The following is a 22,599-nucleotide window of genomic DNA, read 5'->3' as shown; positions in this document are numbered from 1 at the left end:
TTCATTGACCCAATACAGCCAACTCATACAGGATCTTTCACTGTTAGCTACTCAAAATCTCCGTATGAATTTTCCAAGATTGCAATTCCTTTCTCTAAAGAAATAAAAGCAGAATCCTCCTCCAAATTTATTCAAACTGCATATTTTATAATTTGTAGAGAATCAGAATAGCACTGTTACTAGCACTTCTAATCACTTCTATCTCTCAACTCATATGATACAGAAGATTATTCTGTGACCGATTTCAAAGCAAGGAGCCTTCCACCATGAGAAAGGTACCGAAGTTCATTTTCCTTTTCTATGGTTAGAGAATTCAAGTGACTAAAAGTGCTTTTTCGGGCGCCTGGGTGGCTCAGTGGGTTAAAGCCTCTGCCTTCGGCTCAGGTCATGATCCCAGGGTCCTGGGATCGAGCCCCGCATTGGGCTCTCTGCTCAGCAGGGAGCCTGCTTCCTCCTCCCTCTCTCTCTGCCTGCCTCTCTGCCTACTTGTGATCTCTATCTGTCAAATAAAATAAATTTAAAAATCTTTAAAAAAAAATTAAGTTAAAAAAAATTTAAAAAATGAAAGTCCTTTTTCTCTAATTTGAACATTGTTGAAAACATACGGCTTCGTGTTTGTGTTCACTTTAAAACCCCACTTGGGCCAGTTTCACAACTGGAATATTGGCCATGCTCCAATATGTAAGCAAATGCTCCGAAAGAGAATATGCACAAATGCCCTAAGGTAAAAACTGATTTCTACAGAAACTGCATTTTCCTCAGGGTACATATGGAGCCCACGCTCAGTATACAGCAGAGAAACACTCTATCTATACGGCAACTCTAAATCAGACTCAGTCCTTCACAAGCTGTTTCACCAATTTCATGTGTATTTAAGAACTACATATGGTTTTTCACTCACAGCCAAATGAAATTCTACCCCATAGCTGTATGCTTCCTTTTGTTTTGAAAATGAAATACTACATACACTTCATTCTCAATCAATAATAAAGCAAAGGAACATTCTAGGCCTTCCTGAGTATCAACTCTGTGCAATTCCATGGTTAAAGTAGATGGTCCATTAAGAAAAAAGATCAAGATGACAGGATAGACAGAATTAGCATGAAAAGAATGAAAAGAGTTTCTACTATTACTGAATTAAGACAAATTACGTGCCTGAGATTCAGCTCCAACCAGAACCGTGTCTACTGCGGAGCAATACTATGCATTCATCATTCTGCACACCGGGGCCATTAATTGTCTTATGCTTTCACCTATTACCTAAATTTTTCACAACGGACACATACTACTTTTATAGTTGGGGAAAAAACTTTTTTTGATCCTCATCAAATGCCACCCTAAGTGAAGTTATGTAAAATTCTCATTGCTCCCGCTAGAAGGACTGCTATCAAGAGCACTGACCATTACTCCATCACTCAGCATCTCCTTTACAAAATCTCACGTGTGTTTTAGAACACAGTACTACAATAAGCTGCACTCTTCCTTGGGAAAATTTCATTATAGCAGACTGCTAGTTGATGCAAAAACTCCATTCTCCTTTTCTTCCTTTGAAACAGAATCTGTTTTTATCACGGCTCTTTGTTGCTCTACATACAAACTATCGCCTAGCCTCCTCTGTAGCTAAGTATGTCCATATGACAACATTCTTGTCAATGAGTTATGAACAGAAAAATGAGATGCGCAACTATTAAGGCTGCTTAAATGAAGTTCCTCAACAAGGAAAGTCCTTTTTGCCTCTGTCTTTCTTCTTTATTCTGGCCTACATCTCCACCACCATCACAAATGCAGATATGTGATGGCTACTGTATACAGTCCAGCTCTCTTAGACTTTGAGGTGACTTTAAGCCTGGAAGCCATACTGTAAGATGGAGATCAGAAACAGCCTGAGTCCCTGATTAAGCAGGGAACCATGGTTCCATCCCAAAACTATCTCCAGTCTTCAATGTTAAGAGAATAAATATATGCCTGTTTAAGGAATTATTCTTCAGGCCTTTCACTCCTGGTACCTGTCTGCTTCCCTTGTTTATGACAACAAAAAGTATCCCAAAATGACATTTTTGGTTCTGATGACTACGCAACTCAGACGCAATTTTAAGGCTTAATTAGAGCAGAGTACATATATGATAGTGATTTTCTGTATTTCTCATCCCAATTCTAGATTTTGCTTTTCATTATTTTACTGTATATTTGTAAACATTCTCATTCACCATACAATATGTAAGTACTACATTCCTCCACCAATCGCTGAAACTCTTCTGCCTAAACACATGAAGCACATACCTTTACAAAATTATCTTCTAAGTATTAGTTATTACGAGACATAAGAGAATACTGAACATTTCAGATTATCGGTGAAAAGGAACATTTGCTACCTCTGTTTAATTAACTCAAAAAAATCAGCAGGTCACACCTCAATAGCAAAAAAAGACCCTACTGCCCAGACTGTAATTATAAAATTATTTCCCACTATAAAAAAATTAGGCTACTTCAAGAATGATTCCACATCCAGGATGAGAAATTTACATGATGAACCTATAACACCTTGCCAGGCCTGACAGCAAAGGCGCTACAGAAGGGTATTATCATCATTCAAAAGGACTCAAGAGGCACCCTGAAGAGACTCCTCCTGGCCAGAGATAGAAACACTTAATAAAAGGATATCAGAAATGAGCTAAATCACAGCGGTGTGATTTATACAGTGAAGAACACAAGCACAAATTGGTCGTTCCTGGGGGTAGAAGGGAGTAAATCTTCAGTTTGAAGGTAAATAAAGCAAAATAAGCATATATCTTGTCTTTTTTATACAAACTTTCCCACTAGGTAATCGAACAGTACATTTGGGTAAATTTCTTTTTTAGATGTACCCACTGTAACAAATACTCAACAGAGTTGAGCCATCACTGTTTTTTATTATGGCCCCAGTGAGTTAAGGAACCTAGCCAGTGAGCACCAATGCCTGCCGTCATCACAGAAAGAGTATACAGATACGTGTCTTTTGACAAAATTACACCACCGAAGAAACAGTCTTGCAAAAAACTGAAAACATGACATCAAACAACTGGAAATTTAAACACTGACTGGACATTTGGTTCTACTGAGGTATTATTTTATAAAGGTATGATAATGGCCCTGCAGTAGCTGAAGACAATTCCTTATCTTTTAGAATTACAGAGACGTAGTTATAAACAAAAATATATGCCTGGTATTTATTTCAAAATAACACTGAATGGATAAAAGTAGGTATTTGTAAAGATGGAACAGGAATGGTTAAGAAAAAATTTACCACAGTAAAAACTTAGAAAACAATTTCAACATTTTCCTCCCACAATTAAAATAGATTCCAATCCATTACTAAAATATATTTATATGATTATTTATACCACTAATGCAGTACAAAAACCTGTAAATAACCATATAGATATATTTTTGTAGAAAGAAACAATATTAATAGATATCCTAAAACAAACCTAAATATGCCTAGTGGTACCTCTGGTACAACCACTCTTCGCTTCCAAGCCTGCAGGTCACGCTCTGTAGCAATCTGACTGCGAGGAGCGTTCTGATGCATCTGACGAACACCTTCAACTTGTCCGCTACGACGCAGGCCAATATTCGGAGGGGACTGGATGTCTAAGCTCAGTCTTCTAAAACCTGCAGGAAAATTGTCAAAACTGATTCCAAAACAAATTTCAATCTAATATGTATTTTACACAAAACAGGCATATACATACAGTCCTCCTAATAACATACAAACCAAAAACACAAATCCAAAAACTTTGGGAAAAGAATCACAGTGTAACTGAGATCCAAATACAGAATACAGAACAAACATTAACTTCAACTTCCATTTTTACTAGACTTCCTGAAATCTTTTATGGTATTTTTTACTATAATGCCGTATTTGCCATCCTAAAGGCTCTGCCTTCTTCAAAACTGTATGCTAAAAACACATCTTTTTGGAAAATTTAGCACTGCAGCACAGTCTCCTCAAACTGTAGCGGCTTTATAACAAGAGCTCAAACACTAACATCACTTGTGACTTTAAGAGATAATCTGAGCCACTCGGGCAGGTAAGCTGCCAGAGTGGATATTAAAACTTCACAAAATGCAGAGTGGGGAAAGCTGGCAGCACTTGAACTGGAGCTGAGAGAGTGGAGGACAGGACAATGCAGACAGCAGTGAGCCCCAAGCTTGTGCAGAGCTGATCAGGTGGGCAGAGGAGACAGGGCAACCCCTCGTGAGTGGAGGTCAGCAGGATGAAGAATGGAGACCAACGTGGTGTCAGGTGTCACAGATAAAGTGCCTGTTCTCTTAAAATACCAGAAGAAGGGGCTTCTGCTATTAATGCAACAGAGAAACTGGGGCTATATCCTTGTCTGCAGGAGGCTATAAAATTCTACTCCAACTCTGCCAGCTCTCCTGGGCCAGGGCAAAACCCACATGACTGAACACAAACCCCGCGTCCTTCTAGGTACAGCATTCTGTTTACCAATCAAATGTGAACCAACTTGCATTGCACCACACTTCATCTACTGTAGAGAACGTTATATGACTCTACTTTTTTTTTTTTTAAGTAGGCTCCATATCCAGTATGGAGCCCAACGTGGGGCTTGAACTCACAACCCTGAGACCAAGACCTGAGCTGATATCAAGAGTTGGGATGCTTAACCGACTGAGCACCCTCAGGACCCCTTAAAGGCCCCTATCAATCCAAATATCTGTATTAAAATATACTGATATTTAAGAAACACGTTTTGAATTAAGAACCAACAATAAATTCTAAATTTAACTGCTCAAGTTATAGTATTATTCTCCAACAATGTGAAGAAACAGGTTATTTATATCACTTGTAAATACCAAGTCTGAGAAATAACTCAAATCGTCACAAACAGATTAATTACAAAGAACAGTTATTCCACACACTAGAGTACTATGAAGCCATAAAAAAGGATGAGGAAGTGCTGCGAATGAATATGGACTGATTGCTAGAATATATTGTCAAGGTGGAAAAAAAGGGCAGAGAAGAACACAGCATCAACTTGCAGTATTCCTGCCCAAAATACTTAACCTCTCTGTTGGGAGAATTTGCTTTTTCTTTTCTGTAGACACGTGGAAACACCTGTCAAGGAAAGATACTGAAATTCGTGGCCAAGTACCCTGCACAGTATGACATGGCAGGGATGACCTCTGTGGCACTTGAGGCTTCCCTCATCTTCCACAGGCACTTACTTTCCCCATCAAGTATCCATTTGCAAAGAACCTCACCCTGAAAACTCACTTCAAGCCTTCTGGTTCCATAAGAAACATATCATGCTCTATGCAACTAATTTTTTTTTTAATTAAAAGCGTTTAAAGGGAAACCTAGAATTGTATCTCCTTTAAAAAAAAAATTTCTTTACTCATTTAATATAATTTTGTAAATGCTCTTTAGAGCGAAAAAGTTCTAATAGCCTTTCAAAGTACTTGAAAATCATATGTCCATTTGCCAGTACATCAACTTCGCACCTACCGAAGTTACCTTAAGGCTACCAAAGTTAGAAAAATACACTTAGAATTTTTCACACCTCATGTACCTGAAAATGACTTCATTTACTCTTTGATTTCAGCATATTAAGACAAAACACTTCTCATACATCTTACCTCTTCGGGGCGTTTCTTCTCCAGTTGGAAGTCCACTTGGAAGAGCATCCTGATCTGCCCCCATTCTCTGATCCTGCTGCTGCTGCAACTGTCTAATCATTCCATCAAGTACACTGGACTCTGGGCTCCGTTCACCATTATCATTGGTTTGCAGGCTTATAATCTGTTCAATTACCTCTCCATCACCTGTACAATCACAGCCGTAACACAAAATTATAACAAACATGAACAGGAAAACAAACCTTCAGTAGACTAAAATTAAAATTATATTAGCAATGATCAAACTTCTTTAAAAAAACATAAATGACTGGGGTGCTTGAGTGGCTCAGCTGGTTGAACAGCTGCCTTCAGCTCAGGTCCTGATCCCGGGGTCCTGGGATCCAGCTCCACATCAGGCTGCCAGCTAAGCACAGAGCCTGCGTCTCCCTCTTCCCTCAGCTCATGAGTGAGCATGTACTCTCAAATAAATAAAATCTTTAAAAAAATAATGAATAAGCAATAAAAAATATCCTACATATTCATAAATAATTGGATCAGAGAAAAGATTCAAAGCAAACAAAACCCTTCCTATATACCAACCACCACAAAAACCTCAAGAGCCTCTGAAACCCCTGAAATGAGCACATGGGAACATGTGAGAGTTTCAGTGGAAGCTTTATTTTGCTGTTTCACACTAACACTCTCCTTGCCTCACCTAAGATATATTTCATTAAACTCTTATTTCTCGAAGTCTCTGACAAGACTAGAGCAACAATGTATGATTTCTGATGTAGAGAAAAGCAGTGCTATTTCTCCTCTACGCTCTTAAGAAATAAACAAAAGTGTAATACTCTTCAACCAACTACAGCTGTAGCTCTCCCCATCCAAGGGTCTTGAGGGAGGTACCCACACGTACCTCTCCCATTAAACTTAAGCTACTCTGTTTCTTAGGTATGCTTTTAGCCTAGCCAGTACCCAAAGTACAAAATCAGATTTTTTTAAAAGTGCCTTTGCTTCTTCATTTTTGAAGTAACAGGTTCGGTCAACATTAGCGGATAAAAAGTGTTAGATGGGGGGTGGGAGGTTGGGGGAACCAGGTGGTGGGTATTGGAGAGGGCATGGATTGCATGGAGCACTGGGTGTGGTGCAAAAACAATGAATACTGTTACGCTGAAAATAAATTAAAAAAAATTTCTTTTAAAAAGTGTTAGATGGTTGTGGGGTCTGGAAAGTTATCTAAATGCTAACTTTTTCATGCAAATAATTCCTGACATAGCCTCCCATATAAAATGCATCTTCTTTGAACATAACATAGAATACAGACACACCCCCAGCAACTTACAAGGAGAACCCTAACAGACTGAAATTGATAGGGTATTAGCAAAAAGAATGCAAAATATAATCTAGCCTCCACAGTAACATACAGAAACTAAAAAATGTCACGTACTAATTTCAGGGAAAAAATATTTGCATCCTACTATCTGAGTTAAATTCCCTTATATCTCATGGATAACAACTCTATTTTACCATGGCAATCAGTGAAGAACTTAAAAGAGCTAAATGTCCTAACCTATCTTAAAAATCACAATTTTTTTTTAATTTTCAAAAAATGAGCTAAGAAAGCAAAAAGTGGAGCCCTAATCTAAAATATTAAGAAGGTTTTAATTAGAACTCGAAATAAAAAAAGATTCCTAAGACCGCAAATGGAACCAAAGGGAAAACAGAAAAAAGGAGACCTCTAGTCCTCCCCATCCCTGCATGATCCCAGGGTCCTAGGGTCGAGACTCGGGTTCCCTGCTCAGTGCAAAGCCTGCTCTTCCCTCACCCACTCCCCCCTGCTTGTGTTCCTTCTCTCACTGTGTCTTTCTCTGCCAAATCAATAAATAAAATCTTAAATAAATAAATAAATAAAATGCAGGACTGAACATCAGAGAAGACTGAATTGCACAGAAATCTCAAAAGAGATACACACAAAAGTTGAGTTGATACTTTGACTAAATAATGGTATGTGCACACACTGGGTAAAACTCCACCATACTAAGGGGAAAAGACATGAAAAGGCAGTTTCCCAAAAAATTTCCAGTGCTCTCACAGAAGTAGAAATAGTCCATGTTCCCACTAGCCAGAACAGATAAACTTTGGAACATACAGCAGAATTGTTTAATGCATACTTCCAATTCTAAACTCAGAACAGTTAAAAATATGTGTTTAAGTCAATGAAGAATGCAATGACTGTTAGTGGTGTGATGCCAGAAGTTTCAGAAGCCTCTGTTAAATCAGTGCAATTGTCTACACTTTCAAAAAAGTAAATAATATTTCCATATTATTACAAAAATAGTTATGACCATAAAGACCCCATAACAAAGGTCATGGATAAAACCACAGATCTGCAAACCCACACACTGACAATTCCTGTCCTACCGTTAGAAATAACCACTAGAAATAAGACAAACAGAAGACATTAGAAGAGATAGTATGAAATACTAAAAGGTAATCAATTTCAAACAAGGCAGGAAAAAAAAAAGGACAGAAAAGGATAAAGAGAAAAAAAGAGCAAAATGGTAGAGAATTAACCCTGACGATACTAATAATTTTATCAAATGTAAATGGTCTACATTTTCCAATTAACAGATAGGTTGTCAGACTGGATTGGTGCCTACATGAAATTTGTTTTAATATGAAGACACAAATTGGTTACAAAAACTGAAAAGATACACTAAGACAATACTCATCAAAACTGGGTGGACTGGCATATTAATACAAAATAACGAAAAAGTCTTCAAAAGAAAAAAATAATACCAAGGAAAAAGAGGAACAATTCATAATGATAAAAGAATTCACTCAGAGGACAATCTGAAATGTGTCTGCACCTAAAAACAGAACGTTAAGTGGTGTCTGGGTGGCTGAGTTGGTTAAGCGGCTGCCTTTGGCTCAGGTCATGATCCCAGGGTCCTGGGATCAAGCCCTGCCTCAGGCTCCCTGCTCAGTGGACAGCCTGCTTCTCCCTCTCCCTCTGTCTGCTGTTCTGCCTACTTGTACTATCTAGCAAACAAATAGACAAAATCTTTTTTTTTTAATTTTATTTATTTGTTTGACAGAGATCACAAGTAGGCAGAAAGGCAGAGAGAGGGAGGGGAAGCAGGCTCCATGCTGAGCAGAGAGCCTGACCCGGGGCTCGATCCTAGGACCCTGGGATCATGACCTGAGCCGAAGGCAGAGACTTTAACCCACTGAACCACCCAGGCACCCCTCAAATAGATAAAATCTTAAAAAAATAAAAAATTTTTAAAAACTTTAAAATAGGGGTGCCTGGGTGGCTCAGTGGGTTAAGGCCTCTGCCTTCGGCTCAGGTCATGATCCCAGGGTCCTGGGATGGAGCCCCACATCGGGCTCTCTGCTCAGCAGGGAGCCTGCTTCCTCCTCCCTCTCTGCCTGCCTCTCTGTCTACTTGTGATCTCTGTCAAATTAAAAAAAAAAAAAAAAAAAAATCTTAAAAAAAAAAAAAAACTTTAAAATACATAAAGCAAAAACTAATACAACCAAAGAAGGACATAAGATAAAGCCACATGGTAGTTTGGGGTTATTATAAGGAATGATGAAGTATCAGAGTGGGAAAAAGCCAACTGTCCTTCAACTGTTAATGAATGAATAAATAAGGGTACACACATACCATAGTTCACTAACAACAAACAGGAAAAAAAAAAAAACTGATTTGTGCAACAACAAAAATCAATCTCCAAAGCACCATGCTAAGAAGCCAGACACAAAAGATTTAGTATCGTACAATTCCATTTATACCATATTCCTCAAAGAGACAAAATAAAAGTGACAAAACAGAATAGTCATTACGAGTGACCAGAGAAGATTCCAAAAAGGCCCAGCAGAACCTGCACCCCAACATTCACAGCAGCGATGTCCACAACAGCCAAACTATGGAAAAAGCCCAGATGTCCATCAACAGATGAATGGATAAAGGAGATGCGGGGGTGGGTGGGTGGGTGTGTGTGTGTGTGTGTACACACATGATGGAATATTACTCGGCCATCAAAAAAAATTGAAATCTTGCCATTTGCAACAACGTGGATGGAACTAGAAGGTATTATGCTAAGCAAAATAAGCCAGAGAAAGATAATTATCCTATGATGTCATGCACATATGGAATCTGAGAAACAAAACAGAGGGTCACAGGGGAAGAGGGGAAAGGATAAAACAAGACAAAATCAGAGAGGAAGAAAAACCATAAGAGACTCTTAATCATAGGAAACAAACTGAGGGCTGCTGGAGGGGGCGGGGGAGTAGGGGGTGATGGGCATTAAAGAGGGCTTGTGAGGTAAAGAGCACTGGGTGTTGTATATATATATGACTGATGAATCACTGGCTTCTGCCTCTGAAATGAATACATTGTATGTTAATAACTGAGTGTAAATCAAAATAAAAAATTAATTAATTTTGCTTTAAAAGTCCCAATAGAACTTTCAAGGGCACTGGAAACATTCTATACCTTGACTGTGGTGGTGGTTCTGTGATTGTTTAACAGCTGCCTAACTCATGTGACTTGTACAGTTAAAATTCATGAATTTTATTATATGTAAGCTATACTTCAATTACACTAAAAAAAAATTAAACACTTGAAACAGTAAACATATAGTGATAACTGTTGATTAACTTTTAGTAAAACAAACTTCATCAAAACAAAACAAGCTTTTTTTTTCTTTGCTTAATAAGGTCTGTATGAAGAAACACTACACTGCTAGGAACAAATACAAAACAAAAACTCTGCACTTGACTAGGACAGACCACATGCAAGATGGGACTCAAACATCTTGTGCCAGAAAGGAAAAAGTGTTCAAGGGCCTCAGGAAAGGGAACAGTCAGCCTGAAGAGACTCTCACACTCAAATCTAAAACTAGTATGAGCAACAAATAATGACCATTATGGATTATAACCCCTTATATAACAATCCCTAAATCTGAACTACATAAACATATAAAAGGAAGACTAATAAAATGCATATGCAATGATGATAGAGTTGGAAAACAACCATTTTGCAATCTTTAGAACTGATTCAGGCAAAAATCATCAATGGATCCTAAAACTTAAAGGTAAAGTTTGGTAAGGAACAGGTTATTTACATCGTATCTCCCCACAAATTTCTTATCAATTACAAAGAGAAAAATAACTTTGTACTGGAAAACTTAGCAGGCACCTTAACCAAGTTTGCAAAGACAACATCACCAATATTTGGACAAAGCACAATCCTCAGCACCCTGACCTGACGCTCCAGGAAGGCTACATCATCATTTATACTGTATTCTATCAAAAACTGTACAACCTGGGGGTGTGCCTCGCTGGCTCAGTCAAAAGAGCACATGATTCTTCACCTTGGGGTCATGACTTTGAGCCCCACACTAGGTACAGAGATTATGTAAAAATAAATAAATAAAACTTTTTTTAAAAAGCACAACCTGAACTTCACCAAGGATAACTAAATTTAAGGTGCAGTCCCCAACTGAGATTCACATCAGGGAAGAACAATAAAAGTCTTAACAGGCACAGAGTAACAGACTAAATTTGATCACAGACCACAGACTTAGCAACAGTATTACATCAGTGTTAAATGATGGTAACTGCTTATGGTTACATAAGAGAATACCTTTTTCTTAGAAAACACATATGAAGTATTTAGGGATAAATGAACATGCAGTCGAGAACTTATCACTCAAATGGTTAAAAACAATTATATGTATCTAGAGAGAGAATGATAAAACAAACACCACAAACTATTAACGTCTGGTAAGTCTTAAAGTATGTGAGTTCTGTGTATTATTTTCTTTACATTTTTCAAATAAAAAGTGAAAGAAAAAAATTTTTTTCACTTACTTGTTGCCACATAGCCTAGCTGTGGAACCAAATGTTCATCCGCAGAATTTTCTCGACCTGGTACTAATCTCTGATACTTAGTCGGGTGAGGATTTCCATCTACATCTACCAAGAATGGTGGAGGCATAAGGTGAGGAGCCTGCTGAGTCTGCTCATCTAAGACGTAATTATTAGAATCTCTAATCAGTGGCCGATAGTCAGTATGGAAGAACATCTGATCAGGAATCTGAAAAAAAGTTGTTTACAGATTGACATTTTGAGGTTTGTACATGTTAAAGAATACAAATATTAAAGTTACTTATAATTTGAAAAAACAGTTAAAAACAAATCAGTACACCTATTTTTAAAACATCCTTCATAACTACTGATTTTACTACTATAGAAAAGTACTAAGAATGACCTTTTCCAGACAAAACAAAAAACAGACTCCTAGTAGAGACAACAGATGGTTACCAGAGGGGAGGCGGGCAGGGAGGTGGGTGAAACGGATGAATGAGATTACAAGTACACTTATCTTGAGCACCGAGTAATACACAGAATTGCTGAATCACTATGAAGCGAATATAACACTTAATTACAGGAATTAAAATTTTTTAAAAGTGGTTAAAATGCTACAAAAAAATAAAAGACCTTTTCATATGGCTTGCTGCATCCAAAACCAAATATCAGAAGGTGTCCGTGCGAATCTGTGCAGGCAAAATGCTGTCCGTCCTGTGAGAACTTACAGTCAAAGACCGCTCCATGTCCTTGTCCTTCAATCTAGGAAAAGGAAGGAAAACTTAAAACCAATTCTACATGAGTGCTTTTGCTTTATCAACTGTTTTCATGTCAATATAAACATTACTTTTTTTTTTCAATGAGTTGAAACTTGAGCTGAGATCAAGAGTCAGACACTTAACCCACTGAGGCACCTAGGTGTCCCCTAATGTATCACTTCTGAAAGAAAATATTTAAAAACAACTTTTGCATTATGCACATAATATTTTCAGAAAATAAAATTCATTTCAGATACCACTAGACTAGAAAAAACCTTGAAAGGCAGTCTAAGAATGGGTTCTCAGAACCACAGAACGAAAGGTCATAAGCCAATCCAAAGTAAAGGCTTTCTTCATTTCTTAGAAGTGAATGACAAGCAATTTCATAAACTTCTGTTTTAATGTATAGCAAAAGGCTATTGACTAACACCCCACAAGGTAAATGATTATAGATCAATGAAGTATGGTATTCATGATCTAAAATCAGTACTTTTCCAGAATTTAAACTTTCCACAAAGAGGACTGACCACTGTGCAAAGTGGAATGCTGCCAAGTCACACGGTGCACAGCAATGCCTGCACCTACCTTACCGCAAACCACCGCAGACTCAGGAAGGACGCGCCAATCACGTCGCGAGAGCTGCCTTGCCCAGACTGCTCTTCAGCTTTATTCTTGCTCTTAAACTGAAATTATGTGAATTTAGCACTACCAATTTATAGTTAAGTGAGCTGTTTCATTAACAGCTTAAAGCTATGCCTATTTGTTGTCTGAGCCTGTAACTGTGCAAAAACTAAACTTTAGGGAAAGTTTGATCAATGCCGGAAAATGAATCCTCCCTCACTCACTGCCCAGACAAACTCACGCCACGCCCAAACATCTGCTTGAAAAGCAGCACGTCACACACAAGCAGCTACCAACTAACAAACTTAGAAATTAAGTTACTGGGATATTGAAGGCACTTCCCTATTACGTGCACACACAGCACGTATATAAACTTGTATTCTCTAACAACATAAAAAGGAATAAGTGCTATACATATCTTTCTTCCAATTTTTTTGTTAAAACATAGGAACACAGATCCACCACACAGTCCTTTGAGGCGCCATCTCCACCACAGCCCACCCCATGGCCCGGCACCACTTGGCACCCTGGGGGAACCTCCACTCCAAGGAAAGCAAAGGCGGGGCCCAGACCATTGACTGGTAAGTTAAAGATGCTGGCAGCTCCTCTGCTGTCAAACACGTGGACCTAAGTGCACCAGAAGTGTTGCTAAAGAACCTAGAGAGAAGGAAATTTTCCTGAGTAGGCTCTCATAGAGCAAGTCCGACTTGGGTTTCTATGTGTAGTTTGAAGAGTCCTCCACAATGATTCCTGACAAAATGCAACCTGCAACTGTGCTTACAGAACTCAACATCACACTGAAAATTATGATGTATTTTACAAAATACTGTAATGTCAGTAATTTATAACCCTATGTAATCTCTCTAACAGAAAACTGGGAGCCTCTCAGCTGAGCAGTAAAGTTAAGAACTCAATTCAGGGCAGCCTGGCTCACTCAGATGGCTGAGCATCTGAGTCTTGATTTCAGCTCAGGTCATGATCTAAGGGTGGTGAGACTGAGCCCTGCATCAGAATTCTAAAGGATAATTAAGAAAATGGAGATACCTATAAATTTTAAGACCACAAAAAACTTGCTGAAAAAGACTTCTTTCCAATAATTTTTTTTTAAGATTTTATTTATTTATTTGTCAGAGACAGAGGGAGAGAGAGAGAGCGAGCACAGGCAGACAGAGAGGCAGGCAGAGGCAGAGGGAGAAGCAGGCTCCCCACCGAGCAAGGAGCCCAATGCGGGACTCGATCCCAGGACGCTGGGATCATGACCTGAGCTGAAGGCAGCCGCTTAACCAACTGAGCCACCCAGGCGTCCCTTCTTTCCAATAATTTGATGCCTAGTTACACATGTGCAATTCAGCCATGTTATTTGAGTTGTCAGTGCATTTTATGGTAATAAATAGAATACTGCATTTTAAAATGTTTGTCAAGAAGTGTCCAAAATAAGCATACTGAAATAAAAATTTTAAGGTTAAAAAAGAAATCATGGAACACATGGACTCAGATGGGCTTTAACAAAAAGGTCTAAGAACCACTCATCTACACCCTGCAACTAGACTGGCTCCAAAATGAATTACTCTTTGAACTGGAACTCAGTATAAACTGTACAGTAATTTTATAAAACATCTCATATGTATATCAAACATCAGTCTGGACAACACAGAAATCCTTTTATACAATAACTCCCTCAGTATTTATCCTGGGAAATAATTACAGATCTACACGAACAGCCGTGTACCTGGACATTCAAAGTGGTCCTGCTGTGCATACTTCAGAAACCACTGACACAGTAACAACTTTAAGTTAACCAGGTATGTAACCTTCTGAGAAAGGCTGAATTGACAGTCAAAAATGTAACTGCAAATTCTTAAAAATTTATGTAAGATTTTGGAAAACATTCTGTACATAAGATGAAAAAGAGATTACAAAACTGTGTGAGAATGCCAACTAATAACTATGGCAAGAATGATGCCACTAAAAACCTTCAATGGATGCTAATGTTTTTTAAGTTAAAGTTTAATGAGGAATAGGGTATTTACAGAGTCTCAAAATACCTCCTGAAAAAATTGGCTTAACAGTTACAAAGAGGGGAAAAAAAAAAACCAGTTACAAAGAGGAAAAACAACTATTTTATTGTGGGGGAAACCTGGCAAATGCCACTTTACCAAATATTTAAAATTACCACCACCAGGACACCCTGGGTGGTTCAGTCAGTTAAGTGTCTGACTCTTGATTTCAGTTCAGATCATGATCTCAGGGTCCTGAGATCCAGCCCCATGTATTCTCTGCACTGGGTATATATCCCGCCTGGGATTCTCTTCTCTCCCTCTTCACCTCTCCATCCCACTCACACACTCGCAAGTTCTCTCTCCAAAAACAAAGTTATAAAAAATAATCACCACCAAAAAAGGTGTAACAGAATCAAATCATGATGTTCTGTAGACAAAACACAGATATTCTCTAACATTATTTGTCTGCACTCATCAAAAAGTTAAAAGGTGAGAAATAGGGGGGAAAAAAAGGATTGCTGAAGATTAAAGAAACCTAGAAATATACAGCTACTTAACATAGCATAATCCTGAATTAAATACTGTTCCAAGGGCCAAATATAACTAAAAAGACATTACCAGAACTGACAAAATTTGAATATAAAGCTGTTTATATAATGCCACTTTATCAACGTTAAATTTGCTGATTTTGTAACTAGCTTTGTGGTTATGTATGAGAAATTCTAAAAATATGCACCAGGATCCTAATTTGGTTTTAGAATATTACATATGCAAAAAGAAAAAAAGCTGGAAAAACAAAATGATGTTTCTGATTCCATAGATGACTTTACTGAATATTATGTTTTATTACCAAATATTTTAATAAATTTAGTGAAAATGTGTGTAATTACCATAATTTTACCAATTTAAGCAAATTCAAACACATTCACACATATACAGGGGGCTAAATAAGTGACTTTTGAAACTCCTTCCCTCATGTGACTCAGTTACACCCAGAATTTTATGAGCATATAGAAATATGGCTGTCAGATGTTTATTAGGCTTTCAGTATCCTGATTTCTAGGAATATAAACTGCCAAAGCATGCAGATCGGTTTCTGGCTTAACTTCATAATCCAAATACTTGAAGCCAACATAAGCATACATGAAGCTACACTTCACTTACCATATTAAAATAATGTTTCATCTTGGTGCCCTTTGTAATATCCCATATAAATATGCTGCCATCATGTCCTGCTGATAACATAATTCTGGAATCAAAGGGATGTGTCTCCAAAACAAATACTTCATCAGCATGTCCCTTTATTCAACAAAGTCATAAGAGTCATAAGAGTTAAGGAGGGTTTGCAAGTTATTAAGTTTTAAAAAATTAAAAAGCCATATTGACACAGTGTACAAGGGCTTTCAAAATGTATTAATGACAGTGATTGAACATTAGTATACGTACAAAATTTCTAATCATTTGATAAATCAGTGGATGAAACATAGCTAATACATTATAGTTTCAAAAATCAAATTATAGTTCAAAAAAAATCTTGATTTATTATATGAAAACAACCTACCAACAAATTATGAAGCAGTTGTCCTGTGTAAGAATTCCACACTTTAAGAACGTGATCATTCACAGCTGTGACAACAATGCTATCATTCTGATTCCAAGCGATCATTGTTACTTTGGGTTTCATAAACCTTTCCTCTTCCAAAGATAAGTCCCTAAGAAAAACATAAGCAATTCAAATTCATTTGAAAAGTACAATCAACACAAAAATAACTGAAGTAATGCAGTTCATGTCCATACATGATTATGTATCTGACCCATAACAGATTATCTCTAAACAGATTTCGGCAAATACTGGGACGGGAAGGGGATAATTATAGAAGCAGTTTGTGGGCGGGGGGAACGCCTGGGTGGCTCAGATGGTTAAGCGTCTGCCTTCAGCTCAGGTCATGATCCGAGGATCCTGGGATTGAGCCCCACATCAGGCTCCCTGGAGCCTACTTTTCCCTCTGCCTCCCACTCCCCCTGCTTATATTCTCTCTCTCTGACAAAACAGATAAATAAAATCTTTAAAAACAACAGTAATAAAAACAGTTCAGGGGCTGGGATGCACGGGTGGCTCAGTTGGTTAAGAGTCTACCTTTGGCTCAGGTCATAATCCCAGGGTCCTGGGATCCAGTCCCACATCAGGCTCCCTGCTCAGCAAGGAGCCTGCTTCTCCCTCTGCCTGCCACTCCCCCTGCTTGTGCACATGCACTCTTCTCCCACTAACAAGTAAAATTTTTGAAACAAACAAACAAACACTTCAGGGGTGCCCGGGTACCTCCACTGGTTAAGCATGTGACTTGATTTCAGCTCAGGTCATGAGCTCGGAGTTCTGAGAGTGAAGCACGTATAAAACACTGGGCATGGAGTCTGCTTAAGTTTCTCTAACCCTCCCACTCTGTCCCTCCCCCTGCTTATGTATGCTCTCTCTAATTTAATTAGTTTAATTAATTAATTTAACTTATTATTTATTTATTAATAAATAAAATCTTTTAAGTTCGGTTTGAATAAAGGCATATGTTAGGACATCACCATTACTCATAAAAGTGAAGTTTTTTCTCTCTACCCCTTTTCTATCATTCCCTTCCCTTGACCCCAAGCCGTAACAGCAATGATTTTGTTCTTTCTCTCTCCAGGGAAGATGACAAAAAATTTTAGGAAGACAGAAAGAAGTTAATGCACCCTCACATCCCCCTGTGTCTTAGAAAAGTAAACTTACAAAAATCTTTTGAACTTTAAAACTTTAAATCTGTACTCATCTCTTCACACTCCTGTATAGAGTGATACTATGAGATCTCTTGGCAAGAATGGCCTTGGATACAAACGTCTACAATATTTTGCAGCTTTTATGAACATGAAGTGCAAAGTTTCTCTGTAAAATATAGCAGTCAGTAATACACAGAGAAAAGGCAAAGCCCAACTGCTTTTGAAATCAGAGAATATATCCTAAGAGATTGTAACATATAATAAACATATATTTTAATTAAAGAAAACAGCTGTTAAGAATATAGAATAAGTGGGCACCTGGGTGGCTCAGTGGGTTAAGCCTCTGCCTTCAGCTCAGGTCATGATCTCAGGGTCCTGGGATGGAGGCCCGCATCGGGCTCTCTGCTCAGCGGGGAGCCTGCTTTCTCCTCTCTCTCTCTATGCCTGCCTCTCTACATACTTGTGATCTCTCTCTCTCTGTTTCAAATAAATAAAAATAAAATCTTTAAAAAAAAAAAGAATATAGAATAAGTGCCATGTAACACCTATCCATATAAGCATAATGGAAGCACTGGTCAGGTAAAAGTTTAACAGAAGAGGGGTGCCTGGGTGGCTGGGTCAGTTAAGCAGCTGCCTTCACCTCAGGTCATGATCCCAGGATCCTGGAATAGAGCCCCGCATCGGGCTGCCTACTCGGTGGGAAGCCTTCCCCGGCTTGTGTTCCCTTGCTCACTGTCAAATAAATAAAATCTTAAAAAAAAAAAAAAAAAAAAGTTTAACAGAAGAGACAAAATGGGGAGTAAAGGCTAAGACTCCATGCTTCATTTTAAACTAAAAGGCATCACCTGTTAGTAACCTTGAAGAAACAGATGTTATTTTACTTCAAGTTGATCCCTCAAGATGAGAACACTAAAACAAATATACCCACTGATTCTTTTTTTTTTTTTAGATTTTTATTTATTTGCCAGAGAGAGGGAGAGAGCACACAAGCAGGGGAACCAGCAGGCAGAGGGAGAGGGCTCCCCACTGAGCAGGGACTTCCCCATGCGGGGCTCAATCCCAGGACCCCAAGGATCATGACCTGAGCTGAAGGTAGAGAGTTAACCTACTGAGCCACCCAGGTGTCCCCCCATGAGTTCTTATATACAGAAAACTCTACTACTTCACTAGATTGGAAAGATGTAAAACTTTAAATGAGAAAAGAATTATTTCCACCACTGGAAGGAATTACAGGCAGAGCACTCTCCACGGCAGTAAGAAAACAGCAGTTTCCAGCCTCAGCAAAAAAAATTTTTGATTTAAAGTTTTTACACTGATATTCCTATTTTGCTTAATAAAATAATTGTTCACAGGTAAATGTGATTTCAAATTATCCTCTTAATAATGAATTAACCTTCATTATTTCAACCAGTCAAGGATTGACAGCGTTCACTCTCACACTAAGATGCTTCTGAGTATCTACATAGAGCATTTTTAAATAACAGTAGAGTTGTGATTTGTGAACAAGGATTATCAGATTTCTAGTATATATTCTCTCTACCACATTCCCTACCATAGATCATTTCACAAAAATATGAGTATCAAATTTATTTTGAAACCAAATAAAACTGTTTGAGTCACAGCAGAGGAGTTAATTTCCCCTATAATTATTATAAGTAAAGCAAACATAAGGATTTTCAAAGAACTAAATGTGAAAAACTTGTAAGAACTTTGATACGGTGCTACCCTAGACCAGGCAGTGTCCTAGAAACATAAATATAAGGATAAATTCTTTGGGATATATGAGATTTATGTATCAATGTATCAGATATGTAGGAAGTAGCCACTCATTTAGATCACTGCTTTGTAATAGGAGGTGGTTCCAATCCCCTGACAAAGCAGTCAACCACCAGGGAGAGAAAGACCACGTGATTATGATGCACCCGCTTCCTACAAACCATCTCCACTCACCCTGAGACTCGGGTTGCCATATCCAATAAAATGCTTCTCCACTCCAACTGCTCAAATCTCCAAATCCGTGCCGTTCCATCTCTGCTACCACTTAAGAACCTTAAAAATTTCAGAAAAAGATCTTATACTCACATACATGCCAAAAACTACAGTCAAAATCACAAGCAAAAAACATTCTTAATGTAGCCATCCTGACCACAGGGAAACATAGAGGTATTTATTCAAAAGATAGGGATTTAGAGCAAATCTGATGAGGAAAAAAATCTGGTTTGCTATAATTTGCCTGGCCCTATGCAGTTAAAGCACATTTCAAACTCAACCAACAGCCTGTCAAATAGACTGAGTTTTGAGAAGACAATGTACAAGTGGTACATGGAGGGGAAAACAAAACAGGAAGAATTAAAGATGTGTGGGAAGATCAGTAAGAGCAAAATTCCATTGTAAGCATCTTCATTCTAAACTCAAACAAATTCATCTTTTAACAAAGGATGAACTCAACAAAGGATAAACTCAAACAAACACATCTTTTAACAAAGGAAAGTGTTAAAAATTGCAATTTAGGAAAGGCACCTGAAAGAAACTGGAGACCAAGAGAGTATATAATTAAAGTGACAATTCTGTCACATGACACATCATGGTGGCTGCTAGAAGAGATTTTTTTTTACTCAAACAAGAAACTTCATTAGCTTTACACCTAATAGTTGAGCTCCTATTGGACATAGGACCTGGTAGAAGCTACAATTGTAAAAACCTGTGTTTAACGTGCCCCGCCCCCCTGCAGACACTTTTCATTCAGTTAATACACTTACTACTGAAGTGCCTGCAGTACACAAAGCCATGTATCAGCTGTACTAGTATGAACCAGAGCGTATCTGCCTCAAATCACATTCACACTGATGCGCGCTCCTGCGTGTGCGCGCGCGCTCGCTCTCTCTCTCTCTCTCTCTCTCTCTCACACACACACACACACACTTACCGATCACCATTGTTACAAAACTGGATACTATCAACTTTATCCTAAGGGCGGGGTGGGATGGGGCAGAAAACAAACACAAAGGTGATCACTCTTGTTTGTAAATAAAACAACAACAAAAAAAACCCACTCCATTTTTAGAACTGGAAGCACAGTTGATAGTAAGAATGTGCACTTGTGCCGCTTAGCACCACTGTTCCTACATTTACATGCAAAAAACCTAACTATAACAAGACTATAAAAAAAGAAGCTTTCCTTCTAAGTTTAAAACTGTATTTACAAAGAATTACATTTGTATAAGAATTCACATGTAGAAAGTGATTAAAGCACAAAGTAGCTGAAAACGGCATTACTTTGATAATTATTTACATATAAAAAATTTCTTTTCCTTTTAAAGTGATTTGGAACTATTAATTTCATAGAACTTCCTATGGGAAAAAAGATAACCTGACTACTAAGCAGTATTCCAGAATCCTAAGAGTTAACTACCTTACTATACATTAACAGCATTCTGATTTCATGAGTGTGACTAAAATGAGTAAGTTCCCTGAAACTAAATCCACCCGAATAAATTATCATAATCAAGATTTTCAACTTAAAGCTGAAATAACCACAAAATACTAGCACAGTCATATACTTAGTGGTCAATAATATCCTTCACCTTTATATATGCAATCCCTCCTGCATTTAAAATTAGAATAACAATTTTGTTGGCAATATTTGACTATGGACCAAGAGGAATATTAATGATTAGTTTACAGAATTTTATAACATGAATACTTACAGTGTGGCTTTCGAGTTCTGCGATTTTTTCAGGTGCTTCAAAACCCAAAAAATACATTCTGATTACATGATCAGTACTACCTGTGGCTAAAAACATACCACCTGAAATAAAAATGTTAAGGTTTAAAAATTCAGTGTGTAACAAGTATCTGAACCAAATTTCTGTATCAAATTAAGCAAGATATCTTATTCCAAAATCACGTTTATCTCAATAGATCCCATTTTCTAACACACTATATAAAGACCTATTAAAATTAATATAATACAGAGTGATGTTGTAATTTATAATAAAAAATATATATGTATTTGGTCTTCATTCCTGTTTCTGGCACAGAGCTCCTAAAACCCTTGTGATTTCCCAAGCAACAACATTGATGAAAGTATCTTGATATTCATAACAAATCCATTTCACCCACACCAGAGTTTATGTTAATAAAGTGACTCTTGGAGAGCACCTAAGAATGAGTGTGCGGACTGCGAGAAGTACCAACCATGTTTAGAAGATTGGAACTTCTGGTCCCACTTCCCTGACTTCTGAGGAGGGGAAGAAGGGAGGTGAATCAATCACCAATGATTTAATCAACTGTCTCTATGTAACAGAACCTCCATAAAAACCTAAAGGACAGTGTTCAGAAAGCTTCCAGGCTGGTGAACATGTGGAGATTTGGGAAGACTGGCATGTCTAGAGAGTCCATACACTTTATCCTCTGCATCCCTTCCACATGGCTGTCACTCAATTATATCCTTTTATAATAAGCTGGAAATCTGGTAAAATGTCTGAGTTCTGTGAGCGGTTCTAGCAAAATAATCAAACCCAAGGAGGGGGGTCATGGAACCTCTGGTCTTTAGCCAGTCGGTCAGAAGCACAGCTGACAAATGGGTCTGACCGGGGTGGGGGTCTCGTAGGACTGAACTCTTAACCTGTGGGATCACACACAGTTCTTTAGAGAGAGGGTCTCAGAACAGAGCTGAACTGTAGGGCACCCAGCTGGTGCTGAAGAATTGCTGGATGGTGTTGGAAAAAAAAAAAAGAACCAAATACATATACATCAGATGGAACTTAAATTAAAAGTGTACTTCAATCTGGAAACTTTCACTATCTCCCAATGCTTTATTAATTGTGGCAATGACCATATGTGCTGCTTAAGACACTTGACAAAAGAGGCCCTGCTTTCTGAATAACTTCATGTACCTAAACCTAGCTTCAGAATACAAAATTCACTCATTCAAGTTTTCAGACTTTTATGTAAAGGGGAAAATCTCTGACCTC

At 38.0% G+C, this 22,599-nt stretch overlaps 1 protein-coding gene across 2 annotated transcripts in view; it reads right to left on the bottom strand.

Annotated features, from left to right (window-relative positions):
• BRWD1 (bromodomain and WD repeat domain containing 1) overlaps positions 1–22,599 on the bottom strand; it is a 109,906-nt gene that overhangs the window by 51,998 nt on the left and 35,309 nt on the right. For both annotated transcript variants that reach the window (XM_032865315.1, XM_032865316.1), the window contains exons 11-19: positions 21,331–21,431; positions 20,550–20,590; positions 19,574–19,672; positions 16,437–16,587; positions 16,040–16,174; positions 12,130–12,258; positions 11,500–11,725; positions 5,641–5,826; positions 3,468–3,651 (exon numbers count right to left, since the gene is read on the bottom strand). In XM_032865315.1, the coding sequence (XP_032721206.1) occupies positions 3,468–3,651; positions 5,641–5,826; positions 11,500–11,725; positions 12,130–12,258; positions 16,040–16,174; positions 16,437–16,587; positions 19,574–19,672; positions 20,550–20,590; positions 21,331–21,431 (1,252 nt within the window). The remainder of the gene's footprint in view (positions 1–3,467; positions 3,652–5,640; positions 5,827–11,499; positions 11,726–12,129; positions 12,259–16,039; positions 16,175–16,436; positions 16,588–19,573; positions 19,673–20,549; positions 20,591–21,330; positions 21,432–22,599) is intronic.

Source organism: Lontra canadensis, unplaced genomic scaffold, assembly GCF_010015895.1.
Source record: "Lontra canadensis isolate GAN:19392208 unplaced genomic scaffold, GSC_riverotter_1.0 scaffold29, whole genome shotgun sequence".
Lineage (NCBI taxonomy): Eukaryota > Metazoa > Chordata > Mammalia > Carnivora > Mustelidae > Lontra > Lontra canadensis.
The sequence above is the reverse complement of the archived record's forward strand: the minus strand, read 5'-3'. Positions and strand labels throughout refer to the sequence as shown.